Source organism: Delphinapterus leucas, chromosome X, assembly GCF_059928025.1.
Source record: "Delphinapterus leucas isolate spDelLeu-1000000601 "Yukka" chromosome X, BTC_Dleu_Yukka2, whole genome shotgun sequence".
Lineage (NCBI taxonomy): Eukaryota > Metazoa > Chordata > Mammalia > Artiodactyla > Monodontidae > Delphinapterus > Delphinapterus leucas.
Genome location: NC_143150.1, coordinates 117,847,758 through 117,861,288, shown reverse-complemented (window position 1 = coordinate 117,861,288; position 13,531 = coordinate 117,847,758). Strand labels below are relative to the sequence as shown.

The following is a 13,531-nucleotide window of genomic DNA, read 5'->3' as shown; positions in this document are numbered from 1 at the left end:
CAATTTTTCAGAGTCTGTTGACTGTAATCTTGCTGCTTCTATGTACCTGTGCTTATATCCGATCCTTGGCACCCAGCCTCCTGGACAGAAATAAAGCTGGATTCTTGGGTATATTTTGGAAGTGTGCTAGAATTGGTGAATGGAAGAGTCCTTATGTAGCAGCATGCTGTACTATGATGGCCTTCAGCATCCTCTTCGTAAAGGAGCTTGGAAAAATGCCAGAATTCAGTTACCATCAGATTTAAATATTAAAAAAAGGACTTATCTGCTGAAGATAATGAAAAGAATGGTTAACCCTGTTATCTCTGAACATTGAATGAGATAAAGTTCCAGCGGCTGTTCTCTATTTTTGTTATTGGACCAATGTTCTATATAATTAGGATGTAACCATTTAATACTCAGACTTTCAATATGTCTGTAACAGTCAACCTCAGTACTGTCACTACAATATTACATTCTGCGTATGTCATTCTGTTGTGTCAGATACCAGTTTTTAGTGAGGTATCTTTAAGGCACATAGTAGAAAACAAAATTGGTAAATTACTCAAGTTCCTTTCACTGTGATTTGGAAACGATAAACCTTTACAGAGTAAGACTTCTTTTTGGACTAGCTTTTTTATTAAAAAAAAAAGGTCCAATTTGTGTTGGTAAGGACTGCATTCATATTTAATAATGCCTGCTTTTCCTCTGGTCACACTATTTTGAGCATTAACCAGAGTACCTCTATTCTTAGCAAACTGTAGTTTATTACAGGTGTTTAAACTATTTAAAACAAGCCTATGCAGTTCTTAAGGAGGAAGATAAATGAGATGTGACTTAAGAGTACGATTGAGAAGATGTTCCTATTTAACATAAAAGAATTCAGAATACTTGATTGGTGTTATCGTCTCTGAAACCTCTGATTAAGTATGGATGTCTTAAGCATAAATTTGACCAGCTAACAGTCATTCTCTAAATAAGACTATATGCTTAGAGTAAAAAGAGCTAAACAGAACAATTACATAATGGTAATCTTATATGTGTTTTTCACTTTTTTTGTGTTAGATCTCTACATTTTAGTTACTCCAAAATGCAAACTCTGTTTTTGTTTTTAATACAGTACTTTAAATCTAGTTTATGTTTCGTCTATCAGCTTGAACAGGAATCTTGTGTAACTTAGTAAGTGATGACAGTTTTCAAATCTACTTACCATATGCCATGGCATAAATGTCTTTGAGCTTTGATGATAAAGGAAGACCTTCAGTAATTTTCATCATGGCAAGAGGAACATTGGAAATGTGACTTGTAAATTTTGTAGTAGGGCAGTTATTACACATTTATGGTTAACATTTCTTAAGGTTCAACCAAAATTCAGTTAAAATTTCAAAGCGAAGGAGAACTTCTTAGCTAAAAATTGCCATTATAAATAGTATTAGATATTGTTGGCAGCTATTAATTCCCCATAAAAAGAATACACTTTTAAGAAAAGCAAACAAACAAACATGCTGTCTCTAAATTCCATGTGGCTCTTGCCCTAGAAGATAGAAACATATCCTTTTATTTCTAGTAACTCATTGGTTGCGTCAGACCCGCATTTAAATTGTCTTCTAATACCCAGCAACGCTTCTCAAACTTGCATGTACCAGAACTACCTGGAGGGCTTGTTAAAACACAGATTGCAGGGTTCCACGCCTAGTTTCTGATTCAGCATGTCTGATGTTTCTTTCTAACAAGTTCCCAGGTGGAGCTGATGCTACTGGTCCAGGACGGCACTTAGAGACCCACATTTGATCTGTCTTTCAATACTGTGGCCACACTTGGCTATTGAGCACGTGAATGGGGCCAGGGTGAAATGAGATGTGCTCTGAGTGCAAAATACACATCCGGCTTTAAAGATGGCACACAAACAAAAAGAATGTAAACTATCTCTTTAATAATTTCATATTAATTACTTGTTGAAATGATCATAGTTTGCATAGATTAAATAAACTATTAAATTGATTTTACCTGATTATTTCTACATTTTATGTGGGTATTGGGAAATTTAAAATTACATATGCTGCTGGCATTACATTTCTTTTTTCTCTTTTTTTTTGAGGCAAGGAATACGACTTTATTTGGAAAGCCAGCAGACTGAGAAGATGGCAGACTAATGTCTCCAACAACCATCTTCTGGCATTACATTTCTATTCGACAGCATTCTAACAGACAATTACAGGGAGATATCAGATGGTAAAAAAGAAATATTGGGGATGATTAGGAATTTGAATACTGTATGAATGTAGGATGATAGAAGGGAATTGCTAATTTTTTTAATAAACTTTTAATTTTAGAACAGTTTTAACTTACAGAAAAGTTACTAAGGTAGTGGAGACAGTACCCACACCCATTTTCATACATTATTACTATTTTATATTGTGGTACATTTACCACAACTAATGAATCAATATTTGTACATTATTATTAACTAAAGCCTACACTGTATTCACATTTCCTTTTCACTTTCTCTGTTCCAGGATCCCATGTTTACTCATCATGTCTCCTTGGGCTCCTCTAGACTGTGACAGATTCTCAGACTTTCCTTGTTTTTGATGACCTAGACAGTTTGGAGGAGGACTGGTTAGGTATGTTGCAGAATGTTCCCCAATTGGGATTTGTCTGATGATTTTCTTCGTGATGAAACTGGTGTCATGGGTTTTGGGGAGGAAAACCTCAGCGATAAGGGGCCATTCTCATGCTATCATATCAAGGGTACATACTATGAACAGGACTTCTCGCTGTTGATGTTGACCTTGACCACCTGGCTGAGGGTGTTTGTCAGGTCTCTCCCCTGGAGAGTTCCTCTTTCCCCCCCTTTCCATACTGCCCTCTTTGGAAGGAAGCACATACTTCTCTGCACAGCACACACTTAAGGAGTGGGGAGTAATGCTCCACCTCCTTGAGGGTGAGTGTCTACGTAATTTGGGATTCTTCTGCACAGATTTCTCTCTTCTCCCCTATTTACTGATTCAATTGTTGATTTACAGCAGTATGGACTCAGGGATATTTGTTATACTTTGGATTATAATCCAATACTGCTTTATTTTGTTGCTCAAACCGTTCCAGACTTCCTGGCCACTGGAAGCTCTTTCAGTTCGCTCCTGTGTCCCTTTGACATTCCTCATTGTTGTGCTTTCTTGGAGCACATCCTTCGACACTTACAAGATGCTCCAGGCTCAACTTGTATATTCCCCGTCCCAGTCCTAGAATCGGTCATTTCTCCAAGGAGCCCTGGTTCCTCTCATTACAGCATGGTGTTAGAAATGAATTATTAATTTTTAAAGTATGATAATGGTATGGTCACTTTTTAAAAAGTTTATCTTTTAGATATACATACTGACCTATTTATACATTAAATGATCTATCAGATTTGCTTCAAAACAACGTGGAAATGGGAGATGTGAGTGGGAGTGTGGATGAAACAAGATGGGTTATGAGCTGATAATTATTGGAGCTGGGTGGTGTCCCTTCACTATCCTTATTTTCACATGTACTTGAAATGTACTACAATGAAGCTTTTTTTAAAAGTAGCTGATAGAGCTAATATTTGCTCATTGAGTCAGGTGTTTTACAGGAGCTATCAACAGCGAGCACAACTTTGACCTTCTATATTTATATTTTTAAATTCCAACTCCAAAGCATGCAAAAGGTGGCTCCTAAATAGGAGAGAAAAATATTAGCCTGGCTCAATCAAAATGGAACCACCCAGCAACTGGTTTGCAGACATAAGATATAAATTGTCAGTAGGACATGGGACAGCTTTGTTAAACTTAAGGGTTTACAGCTCACAGTTACATCTTCAAATCCTAGCTAAACAAACACACACACGCGCGCGCGCATGCAAAACACCAACAGATTTATTGAAAGCACTTCGTTTGTGTCTCTGACAAATCTTTCAGTATATTCATAAAGATGAGGGATTTTTTCAGTTCTCCTACAACAAGCCCAAAATCTCTGGGCCTAACTGCCTTTGCCCTGAGAGTCCTCTGGATCGGCCATCTCCCATTACTGTTCAGACACATCTGAGCTGCTCCATGGTGGTGGCGGGGAGCCGCACTGCATTAATGAAGTACAAGCATCAATAAAAATGATTTTCTTGTAAACTGGGAGAGGTACTGGAAACGGCCGTGTTTTTAAGAAGAAAATTTGCTTTTGTGTTTTTTTCCGTCAACCAACATCTAAGTATCTACTATGTAGGAGATAGTATGCTAAATCCTGGGAATACAATAATAAATAAAAGTATCAGCCCTGGAAGTGCTCATAGGAAAGAAACTTAGCATTTCTGAAGTGGCATCTGGCAGCAAACTCGGGAAACAACAGACTGGGGGGCCCAGACGAGAGAGAGCTGTGAGAGGTAGGATGCCTGGGACCAGGTGACGTCAGGGCTGCGGTGGGCTGTGGATGATGAGGAGTTGAGGCCAACACTGGCAGGCACTCTGTCAGGTGCCCGGATGCATCAGTGGGTGAGGCGCTGTTAAGGCAGGACTGGAGAGGGGCACATCAGCAAAGGAAGGTGGGGAAAGATTCAGGTGTGATGAGGAGGAGATGCTGTGGGCTTGCAGGTGGAGACATCAGTAGACAGTGACATACCCAGGCCTAGAACTCAAGGAGAAAGTTCAGGAAAGAAGCTGTGGCTACAAAGGTAGGGGTGCTTATTGTTTTTCTTGTTAGCATTTCAGAAGTATCTCATTAACTTCTGAATTTTATGTCCCAGACTGTAGCCTGTACTAACTTTGTTTCCTGTGATTCAGAGTGTTCTATGTAGCTTAGTATGTACTCAATTTTGTGAAAGCTCCATGGATTCTTAACAGTGAATTTTCTCTTTGAATCTAATGTCTATCAATAATGCCTTTTTAATTATACCAGTATCTGCCCTTTAATTTTGCTTCCTTATGTCAAAGACTGAATGATACAATAAAGTCTTTTTGCTGTTGCCTCTTGTACAGCAGGGAGAGTGGGCATGCTTGGTCTTAGTATGCGATCATTGTGGAGAGCTGCTTTCAAGGTTCAATTTCATCAAAATGCTGGACAAAACAGGGGAAACGTCAGGAGGGATCAGACACAAACTATCCACCATGCGTTCTGAAGGTGGGCCCTGGCTTACATGTCCTCCCTAAGAGCTCTCTCCATTCCCTGGATCAACGTCAGAGCACTTAAAAATATAAGCAAGTCCTCGCATCACACTGTAGAAACAGCCCCAGAAATTTAAACATACTTCATTCACTCAACCAACTGTGAGTACAGTCCCTTATGTAGCTTGAAAAAGCAGCACTTTTCCTCCCAGAATCACTGTTGCTAGTCATGATGTTTAATTTTTAATTTCTAATATTACAGAAAGGCATGGCTTTTTTCATGTTTACAGAGGGAGTACCAATTTAAAAGTCTGGGAAATTCTATTCTGAACCATGTACCATAAGACTCTCCAACAATTAGAAATCACGTAGACAGAAGACAGAAAAGCACATGCTCAATGTACCCAGAGGGCTTTAGAGCTCAAGTTGCAGAATCCTGCTGCCTACAGAAAGTTGAAGAATGGACTGAGGGGGGAAAACTAGAGCAAAGATAATTAAGTTCACAGGTAACCCGCGCTAACACGGCATGACAGTCTCTGGACAGAAATTTACAAACCAGATAGTGAAAATCGACACCTCCATTCCAGTTACTTGAGATCATCATCCCTGGAGCCTCAGTCAGGGCCCGGTTGTCTCCAATTAACAGCAGTAACAGTTTCTGGGTTCCAAGGCAGCAGCTCCTGGTGCGGGTGGGCTGAGGGGTCGGATCTTGAAGGTGATTCAACCACAACCCTGAGCCTCTAGGGCTTTTCCACCAGGTAAGCTGGGAGAGCTGACGGCTGAGTAGCAATATGGCTTCTGGCCCCCAGTGGTAAAAGAGCAGCCAGAATTGCCAGCCAGATACATGAACTCAGGTGGGATGAGATATATGGGGGCACTGGCATTTTCTAGCACACTTGCATCACTGCCAACTAACTTGAGTACAGATAAAACTCATTGATTTAACTTCTTACTGCTTCCCTGGGGTCTCATTTAAGGCCCCTGCAAAAGATCAGCCCTTTGCTCCTAGGAATGGCAAGTGTTAAAACCAAGTATTTGGACATATATAAAGCCACAAACTTACTAGAGTGCTGCTTTTTCAACTATAGCTGATTCATACATTAATATAATGTGGTGAAAGCAAGTAAAATCAAATCTGAGGCTTTGACATTAATGGCTGTGGTTATTAAACTTTATTATATTTTAAAATCTGAAAACTGTAAAACTATTTATACAAACACCTGAGGACTGTTTAACTGGGCCCAGCATCTTCACACAAACAATTTGAGAGAAGACCAAGTTTAAATTAGAATTTTGTCTTATAACACAAAATGAATAACATAGATGAAACCACCCTTTAAATAGAAGCATTCTCATATAAAGTACATTTGGTTTTCTAAAAAAGAAAATGTACATTCTTGCCCCTGGTGTACATTTTATTGGCATTTATAACAAATGGCTAATACTTTTAGCACAGATTCTCATAGCTTATTAACATTACACCAAACTTATACAAAGTAATTAACAATAAACATATAGCACCATTTCCCCTTGAAAGTTCTAACTTTAAAAATAAAGCCCAAAATGATAAGGCTGAATTAATGCATCTTCCAAAATTTAGCAGAATAAATGGCTCAGAACTAAGCAAATTAACTAGCAACATTGCATAGGACAGAGAACTTCCCTGTATGGAAACCAATCTATGGATTGTTTCTTATCCCCTGAAGACTAAGCTGAGAGGTACTAGTGATAGCAAATGATGCACGTATATTTTTCAGAATAAAAACATCCAACTATATAAACAGTTCACCATTACCTCTGTGGCAGTGCAAAGTGCCATATTAAATTCAAAAACAACAGATTTATTTGTTTGAATACCTTCAGGTATAGAATAATATATAAATATGGTATAGTATCTGTATGAAGAATAAACAGACAATAAAATATATATATTTTAAAAATTTGGGCACAGGTGTCCTCATATAGAGATATGAGAAATGAATGCCTAGTTAAATGTCTAAGCTTAGAGAAAATATGTAAAGTTTTGAAATAATGGGTATTTCACTGAAAAATTTTAATCAGACTCCATCCAAACCACCCTTGTAGTATAATATCTCCTGCATAAAACAACCATTCTATCTTACAGTTGTTTGAAATTTATCAAAAACCGATAAGAACACTTTATGAAAGTTTATAAGCTTGTTTTTTTTCTTTAAATATGAACAAACACAACATACAGAGAAATAATAACGAAAGGAAAATAATTTATATGGCTATTCCCTTTCCGGAAATTGGGAGAACACAAACAGAACATTGCAGTAACAGACATAAAATATTTGAAAAAGAGATGATATCTACAGTTGCATCTTTAAATTCTTTTCTACGGAAAATTTCTCATGGATTTCACTAGAGAGCCTGTCAGTCCCTGATACTTTCCCCCCTTTGGGATGTAGCTGTTTTGGTTTTATATATAAACATTAATCAAAATCAATGGTGTTTCTCTGTTTCCTGCATTAAGTATATTTGTAAACTGTACAATTAAATAATAAACTGTAAAGTGTAAAATAATAAAAAGACATAAAGGACTGCCAAGTTGAATATGCTAATACTAACATGTTAATGTGTTTTAAAGAAGTAGACTGGACTTGTAATGTAGTTCTGCAATTCTGGATATAACGTAGTTTTAGAGGAACTGTCTACAGAACAAAAACTGCTACGAGAATAAAAATACTTTTAAATTAAAAAGTTATCAAGACAATTGAAAATTATGTCTAAACTTACACATTTTTTTTCAATTATATTTTCCTTCTTTAAGTTTTTCAATATAATAACATAACTTTAAGGCTGGCCCCAACTTCAGCCCCATATACTTCATCATCACATCACTTTTGAGTAGTAGCAGAGCCTTCCCATCAATCTCCTACAGAGAGAAAGAAATTATAATTACTAATACTGATTTCATGTTTTGTCACGTTACGTACATATAAGAACATGTAAAACAGGGAGCAGCTGTACATTCTCAACATATATTCTCTGAATATGCATTTATTTCCTGAAAACTATTAAAAATATAACTTATATGTGAAAGCATCATTTGAAAATGTCTAAATTCACTTCAAATTTTAAGAAAAAGGAAATTTAACCCAGTATCTTTGAAAAATGGCCTTAGCATCAAACTCTGATTTTAAATACTATATGTTGAATAAAATACCACGTATTTATGACAAAGGGTAGAAAACTGTGAACTGTAGAAATGAATTTCAGACAGTCATTAACTTTCTTAGAAAGGCTGGGAATATGAGTATATCAGTATTAACGCAAACTGTAAATGTGCTATACAGTGTTGTCATTATGTTGAAAGCTATTCAGTTAGTTGTGTGAAGCTAATTAGATACGAAAACTTATTACTGATTTTCTTACAACGTCAAAAAGGATACATAGATATTTGGTCATGAATTTGTTAGAAAAGACTATAAACATTATTTAACAGACACAAGGCATCCTCCTAAAATTCTTTATTTCCTTAATTAAGCAATTTATGTCGTGGAAGCATATTATTTGGTTTTCATGAGTTCCTATTTAAAATAAAGCTGCACTTAATCTTCTACAGTTACTGGATTCATCAGGCATCATAACAAGGAGGACACCCTGTCACAGCTGTGGTCACCCCTCCTACTCACGGTCCTCGGGCCGAGCAGGGAGCAGGTGGGGAGGAGGATCCTTGTAGCTGTTGTTAGAAAGGAGAAGAAACCTGAGAGTGGCCATGCCGAATCATCTTCTCTTGAGAACTTGAAGACTTGTAGTATTTTAGGTACCCGGGTACCCATTTAAAGCACAGATCCAGCCTCCACCCTTTAAGGCTTTAACTTTGGGCAAAGTAAACTTTCTCGCATATGGAATAATCAGTTGATAGGGTTCCCCCACCATCCACACTAATCAGTATCCAACTGAAGGGCCTGCACAGAGGTCATTCAAAGTCATTACGGCAGGAAAACCGGATCAAAAGATACATTACATGTTGCATGAAGAGGTCGACGAGGGGGCCTGATATCTGAGGATCTTTATGTTTCATAAACTGTATCACTTCATCCACAGACCAGGTTGAAGGGTCCTTAGAGAAGCCTTGTTTCAGGACACTGGGGTCAGGTACAGCTATATAACTTGGAGCTTCAATGGGGGGGAAAAAAGACAAATCATACTTGACCTGATCATTATCCTGAAAGAAGAGATGTTAGGTAGGGAGTAATTGTCTCATTCCTGGAACCTTGTGTGAAGTACCCCGGCATGGACCCAGGACTCCAAGGTAAAATCCAGGGAAAGCCTAGACAAAGATGACCTGAGGATGGCTACTCAAGAATGTCCCACCTGACCTCCCCCAAACAACAAAAGCAGCTTCGGAAGACACCTTACAGTTCCAAAGATCATAAAAGAGACTGAGCAATCCGAGGCCACTTTGGCCACGGGAAAATACAGCAAAAGATCTGTTACTTGGGTTAAATTAGGCTAATCTAAGCTAACTTATTGCTTTCTTACTTTAAATATTTCAAAGAATTTCTCTCAATCTTTCTCCTCTTGATATCTCCAGATTAGGTTTATTTTACTAGCTAATTGCAGTGGAAATCCCCAGAATTTACAGTTTGATAATTGCTTAAATTTATTCACTTTAATGTATTCAATATGGATGGTTCTTAGCATCACTTTATTCTTTAAATTCCTGTTTCTCAAGCCTTACATGCTTATCTGAATTTTGAAGAAAACAAGATTATTTTGTGCTTAGCTAGGTCAGAAGTAACTTTAACATTATACTGAATGCCTCTTTCAAGTTTCACTGCATAGTAATAGATATTTTGGTTGAAGGTTTATATGTTTAAAAAAGAAGTAACTAAGACATGAAACAATTTAAGTGCTCATACCTCAAAAAGTTATATCTGTGCCGTTCACTACACTGTATTGAAATTTCTTTGTGTCCAGACACGCATTCATTTACTCAACCAGAGTGCTTGACTCTCTAAAGTTAGTGTATCATAAGAGAAGTGGGTTTTGTAATTTGCTAGGAGGATTTGTTTCTCTAAACAAGGACCGTCAATACAAATTTAATATTTTTGTATGTGTGAATTAGCCAAAAGTGCACCTTTTCTTTCCTATCCTCTGGGCTCCAGCCATTTTATGAGTATTTGGAGTACTCACCCAGGGAAAGGGCAAAGAAAAACAGAAGATAAAAGAACTCACAATGGTAAATCTTATTTATTTTCTTTTTAAATAGCGTAACTTTGATATGAAATAAAAACTCTTTAGTAAAATCTATCCTACTTTCTACTTGTCAGAGATAAAAATGTTGGTCTACCAAGAAATGCTGCTGGGCTGTATCAACCCAAGTAAAAACGATGATGGTATAGACCATGCCATGCCTAAGGCATTCTAACAATCCAGACAGAAAAGTCTTCTCCTTTAACTCAAAACAGACTCAATTTAATACTTAAAAAATTACTGGTGGGGCTTCCCTGGTGGCACAGTGGTTGACAGCCCGCCTGCCGATGCAGGGGACACGAGTTCGTATCCTGGTCTGGGAAGATCCCACATGCCGCGGAGCGGCTAGGCCCCGTGAGCCATGGCCGCTAAGCCTGTGCATCCGGAGCCTGTGCTCCGCAACGGGAGAGGCCACAACAGTGAGAGGCCCGCGTACCGCAAAAAAAAAAAAAAAAAATTACTGGCAAGGCTAACCATACCTCTAAATTAACTTATATTTGTGTGGGATTTTTGGTTTCTGTCATCAGAATCTGGTATAGTTATGTTTTGAATAACATATAACTACTTTTACGGATTAATACAAATAAACTATATGTAAAGATATAACTTCCGGTATAAAATTATAATTTTATATTAAAAATAAAACAGGGGCTTCCCTGGTGGCGCAGTGGTTAAGAATCCGCCTGTCAATGCAGGGGACATGGGTTTGAGCCCTGGTCCAGGAAGATCCCACATGCCCCGGAGCAGCTAAGCTCTTGCACCACAACTACTGAGCCTGCGCTCTAGAGCCCGAGAGCCACAACTACTGAGCTTACATGCCTAGAGCCCATGCTCCGCAACAAGAGAAGCCACTGCAATGAGAAGCCCGCGCACTGCAACAAAGAGTAGCCCCCGCTCGCCACAACCAGAGAAAGCCCGCGTGCAGCAACGAAGACCCAACACAGCTAAAAATAAAATGAATAAAATAAATTTATTTAAAAATTTTAAAAAATAAAAAATTTAAAAAATAAAACTGTGAGCTCATCTATTTCTAATCTATCATGTAAAATAATTTAACTGGGCCCACATCTTCAAAATAATCAGAGAAAGTTATGAACATTAGTGTTATTCAAATAATTACATGAAATAAATAATTATGTGAAAAATAATCAAAGTCCAGTCATGCTCTTCTCCTTAATGGCTCTGTCTTATATATACTAGGAGATCGGAAGGCCTGTCTTCATGAACTCATATATTGTGAAAGTATCTAAAAATTCAGGGTACGTTACCCCTTTATAAAATGAACATCTATCTTCAGTCTCTCTACAAAAATCACTCCAAAACCAGAGACAATCTATACAGAGTAGGAGATGGGGGTGATGATATTAAATGTATCACAGCATGTGTACAGTGCAGTTGCCCATAGATAATATCCATTATGAAAGGCAGGGGAGTTAGTTGATTCCTACTTCCTTTACTCCTCAACCTTGCCTAGATGCCTATCTGGTGACAAAAGACAAAACACTTATTCCTCTCACCACAGCACCCTTAACCCTTAAAAGGGTACAGGATAGTAGCTATCTTTGCACATGGAAGGCTGCTCTGGCTCTTTCCAAATGAAGAGTAGGATGCTGTCCTGTTTATACATATCATGTTCTCCTGCGGGGTCTGAGGGAATGACTGGGAGTGTGGAAAATGGGGAAACGCCTGCAGCAACAGAATGCCAGAGCCCAGATCTGGGAACCACACACAGGCTGGGGCCAGGAAAGGTCTCAATAGGGACAAGGAAGAGAGTACGTCAGAAAGAAGAGAGGGAGTGCATCCTTCCAGGCCTCAGAGTCATGTGAGGGTTGTGAGTCCAGGCAGTACCCAAGGAAATGATAAATTACAATGGATAGAAAAGCACTAAACTGAGAAGTCTCCATCAGAAACATGGTTGGTGATCCAGATTCCCAGAAATAGTTCTGTAATGCCATGAGGATTAGAGCATGTGTAGCAGCTTGGCCCTGAAAATGATGTGAAGGGGAGGACTCGACCTCCTCACTTTTGGCACTTTCTCCAATGCGATAAACTCTCAGGGGATGTTGTGGGGCATGGAAACCTTAAGGGGAAAGACAAACACACTGGCTGAGAATCACTGTTTTTGAATATACCTTCACTTTTCCTCTGCATCTGGAATGTAACTTCATGGTGACTGCTCTTGGGAGGTGATTCGGTCCCTACCAGTGTTGAACTCGAGGTGCATGGCACACTTTGAGAAACACTACTGGAGACCGGAGTATGAGTGCTTATAGGACTTGTGCTGGCAGGATTCAAAGAACTTGCTGGATTTAGTGGTGGGTTTTTGGACTCTTCAGAAAGCATTTCCCCTTTGGGAATGCCATTTCCCTCAGAAGATAATACTTCTTCTACAAGAAAAAAAAAGACAAAGGCAATAAGAAAAAAGACAAAGGCAATTATCTTCAACAGACTTACAGCTCAAATACTATTAAAAGGTCAAAAATCCCCTAACTGCCAACAACAGTTCACTTAAGCCATACTATACTGAACCACAAACCTCTAACACACAGCACATGGCCATCCCCTTCTTGGTGTTTATAGTAATGGACACTGTCCTGAAATTCAAATTGATTCTAATGATATCACCTATTTTTCTCATGGCAACTAACCCTTGCCAGTCTTGCCACCAAGACTATGAACACCTCACTAAAGCATTTATTTTTAGGAATGCAGTTCTTCACAACTCTTTGTTACAATATGATCACAGAGTTGGTTTCTAACATTTGCTTACTCCTTGGGCACTTAAAACTTTCACTGGAGAAATGTACTAGGTTTTTCTATTCCTCTTTCTATCAGCTTTTAGCAATACAAAGCTGAATGGAAAATATGGCTATAACTGTTTTTCTTTAATCTAAGAAGAAATGACAACTGTGCACTTCTGAAGGGCATGAAGTGCTCAACAAAGCTGCCAAAGTAGTAGCCTAACTGCCAAACTGATTTGGGGGAATATACTCCCCTACATCCAGCATCAACACTCAAGAGCATATAAGTGATAGAAGAGTGACTTTTCTCCCCAGTCTTGCAACATGTAAATACTATTTACCTTCAGAGGCATGCACTTCTGTTTTGGGGAGCTTAGGAGAGAGAGGAGCAACATAAGGCAGAGGTTCCTGAGAAGGTCGTTTGGTGCTTTTCTTTTCTGTTGTATCTTCTTTTACTGTTTTCAAAAAAAGAAA

General features: G+C 38.4%; 1 protein-coding gene across 1 annotated transcript in view; it reads right to left on the bottom strand.

The window, feature by feature from the left end:
• Positions 1-4,514: 4,514 nt before the first annotated feature.
• The window catches only part of SCML2 (Scm polycomb group protein like 2), an 88,514-nt gene continuing 79,497 nt past the window's right edge, over positions 4,515-13,531 (bottom strand). Inside the window, exons 12-15 of the mRNA XM_022565492.2 lie at positions 13,399-13,512; positions 12,449-12,703; positions 9,085-9,236; positions 4,515-7,989 (exon numbers count right to left, since the gene is read on the bottom strand). Of these exons, the coding sequence (XP_022421200.2) occupies positions 7,861-7,989; positions 9,085-9,236; positions 12,449-12,703; positions 13,399-13,512 (650 nt within the window). The 3' untranslated portion in view covers positions 4,515-7,860. The remainder of the gene's footprint in view (positions 7,990-9,084; positions 9,237-12,448; positions 12,704-13,398; positions 13,513-13,531) is intronic.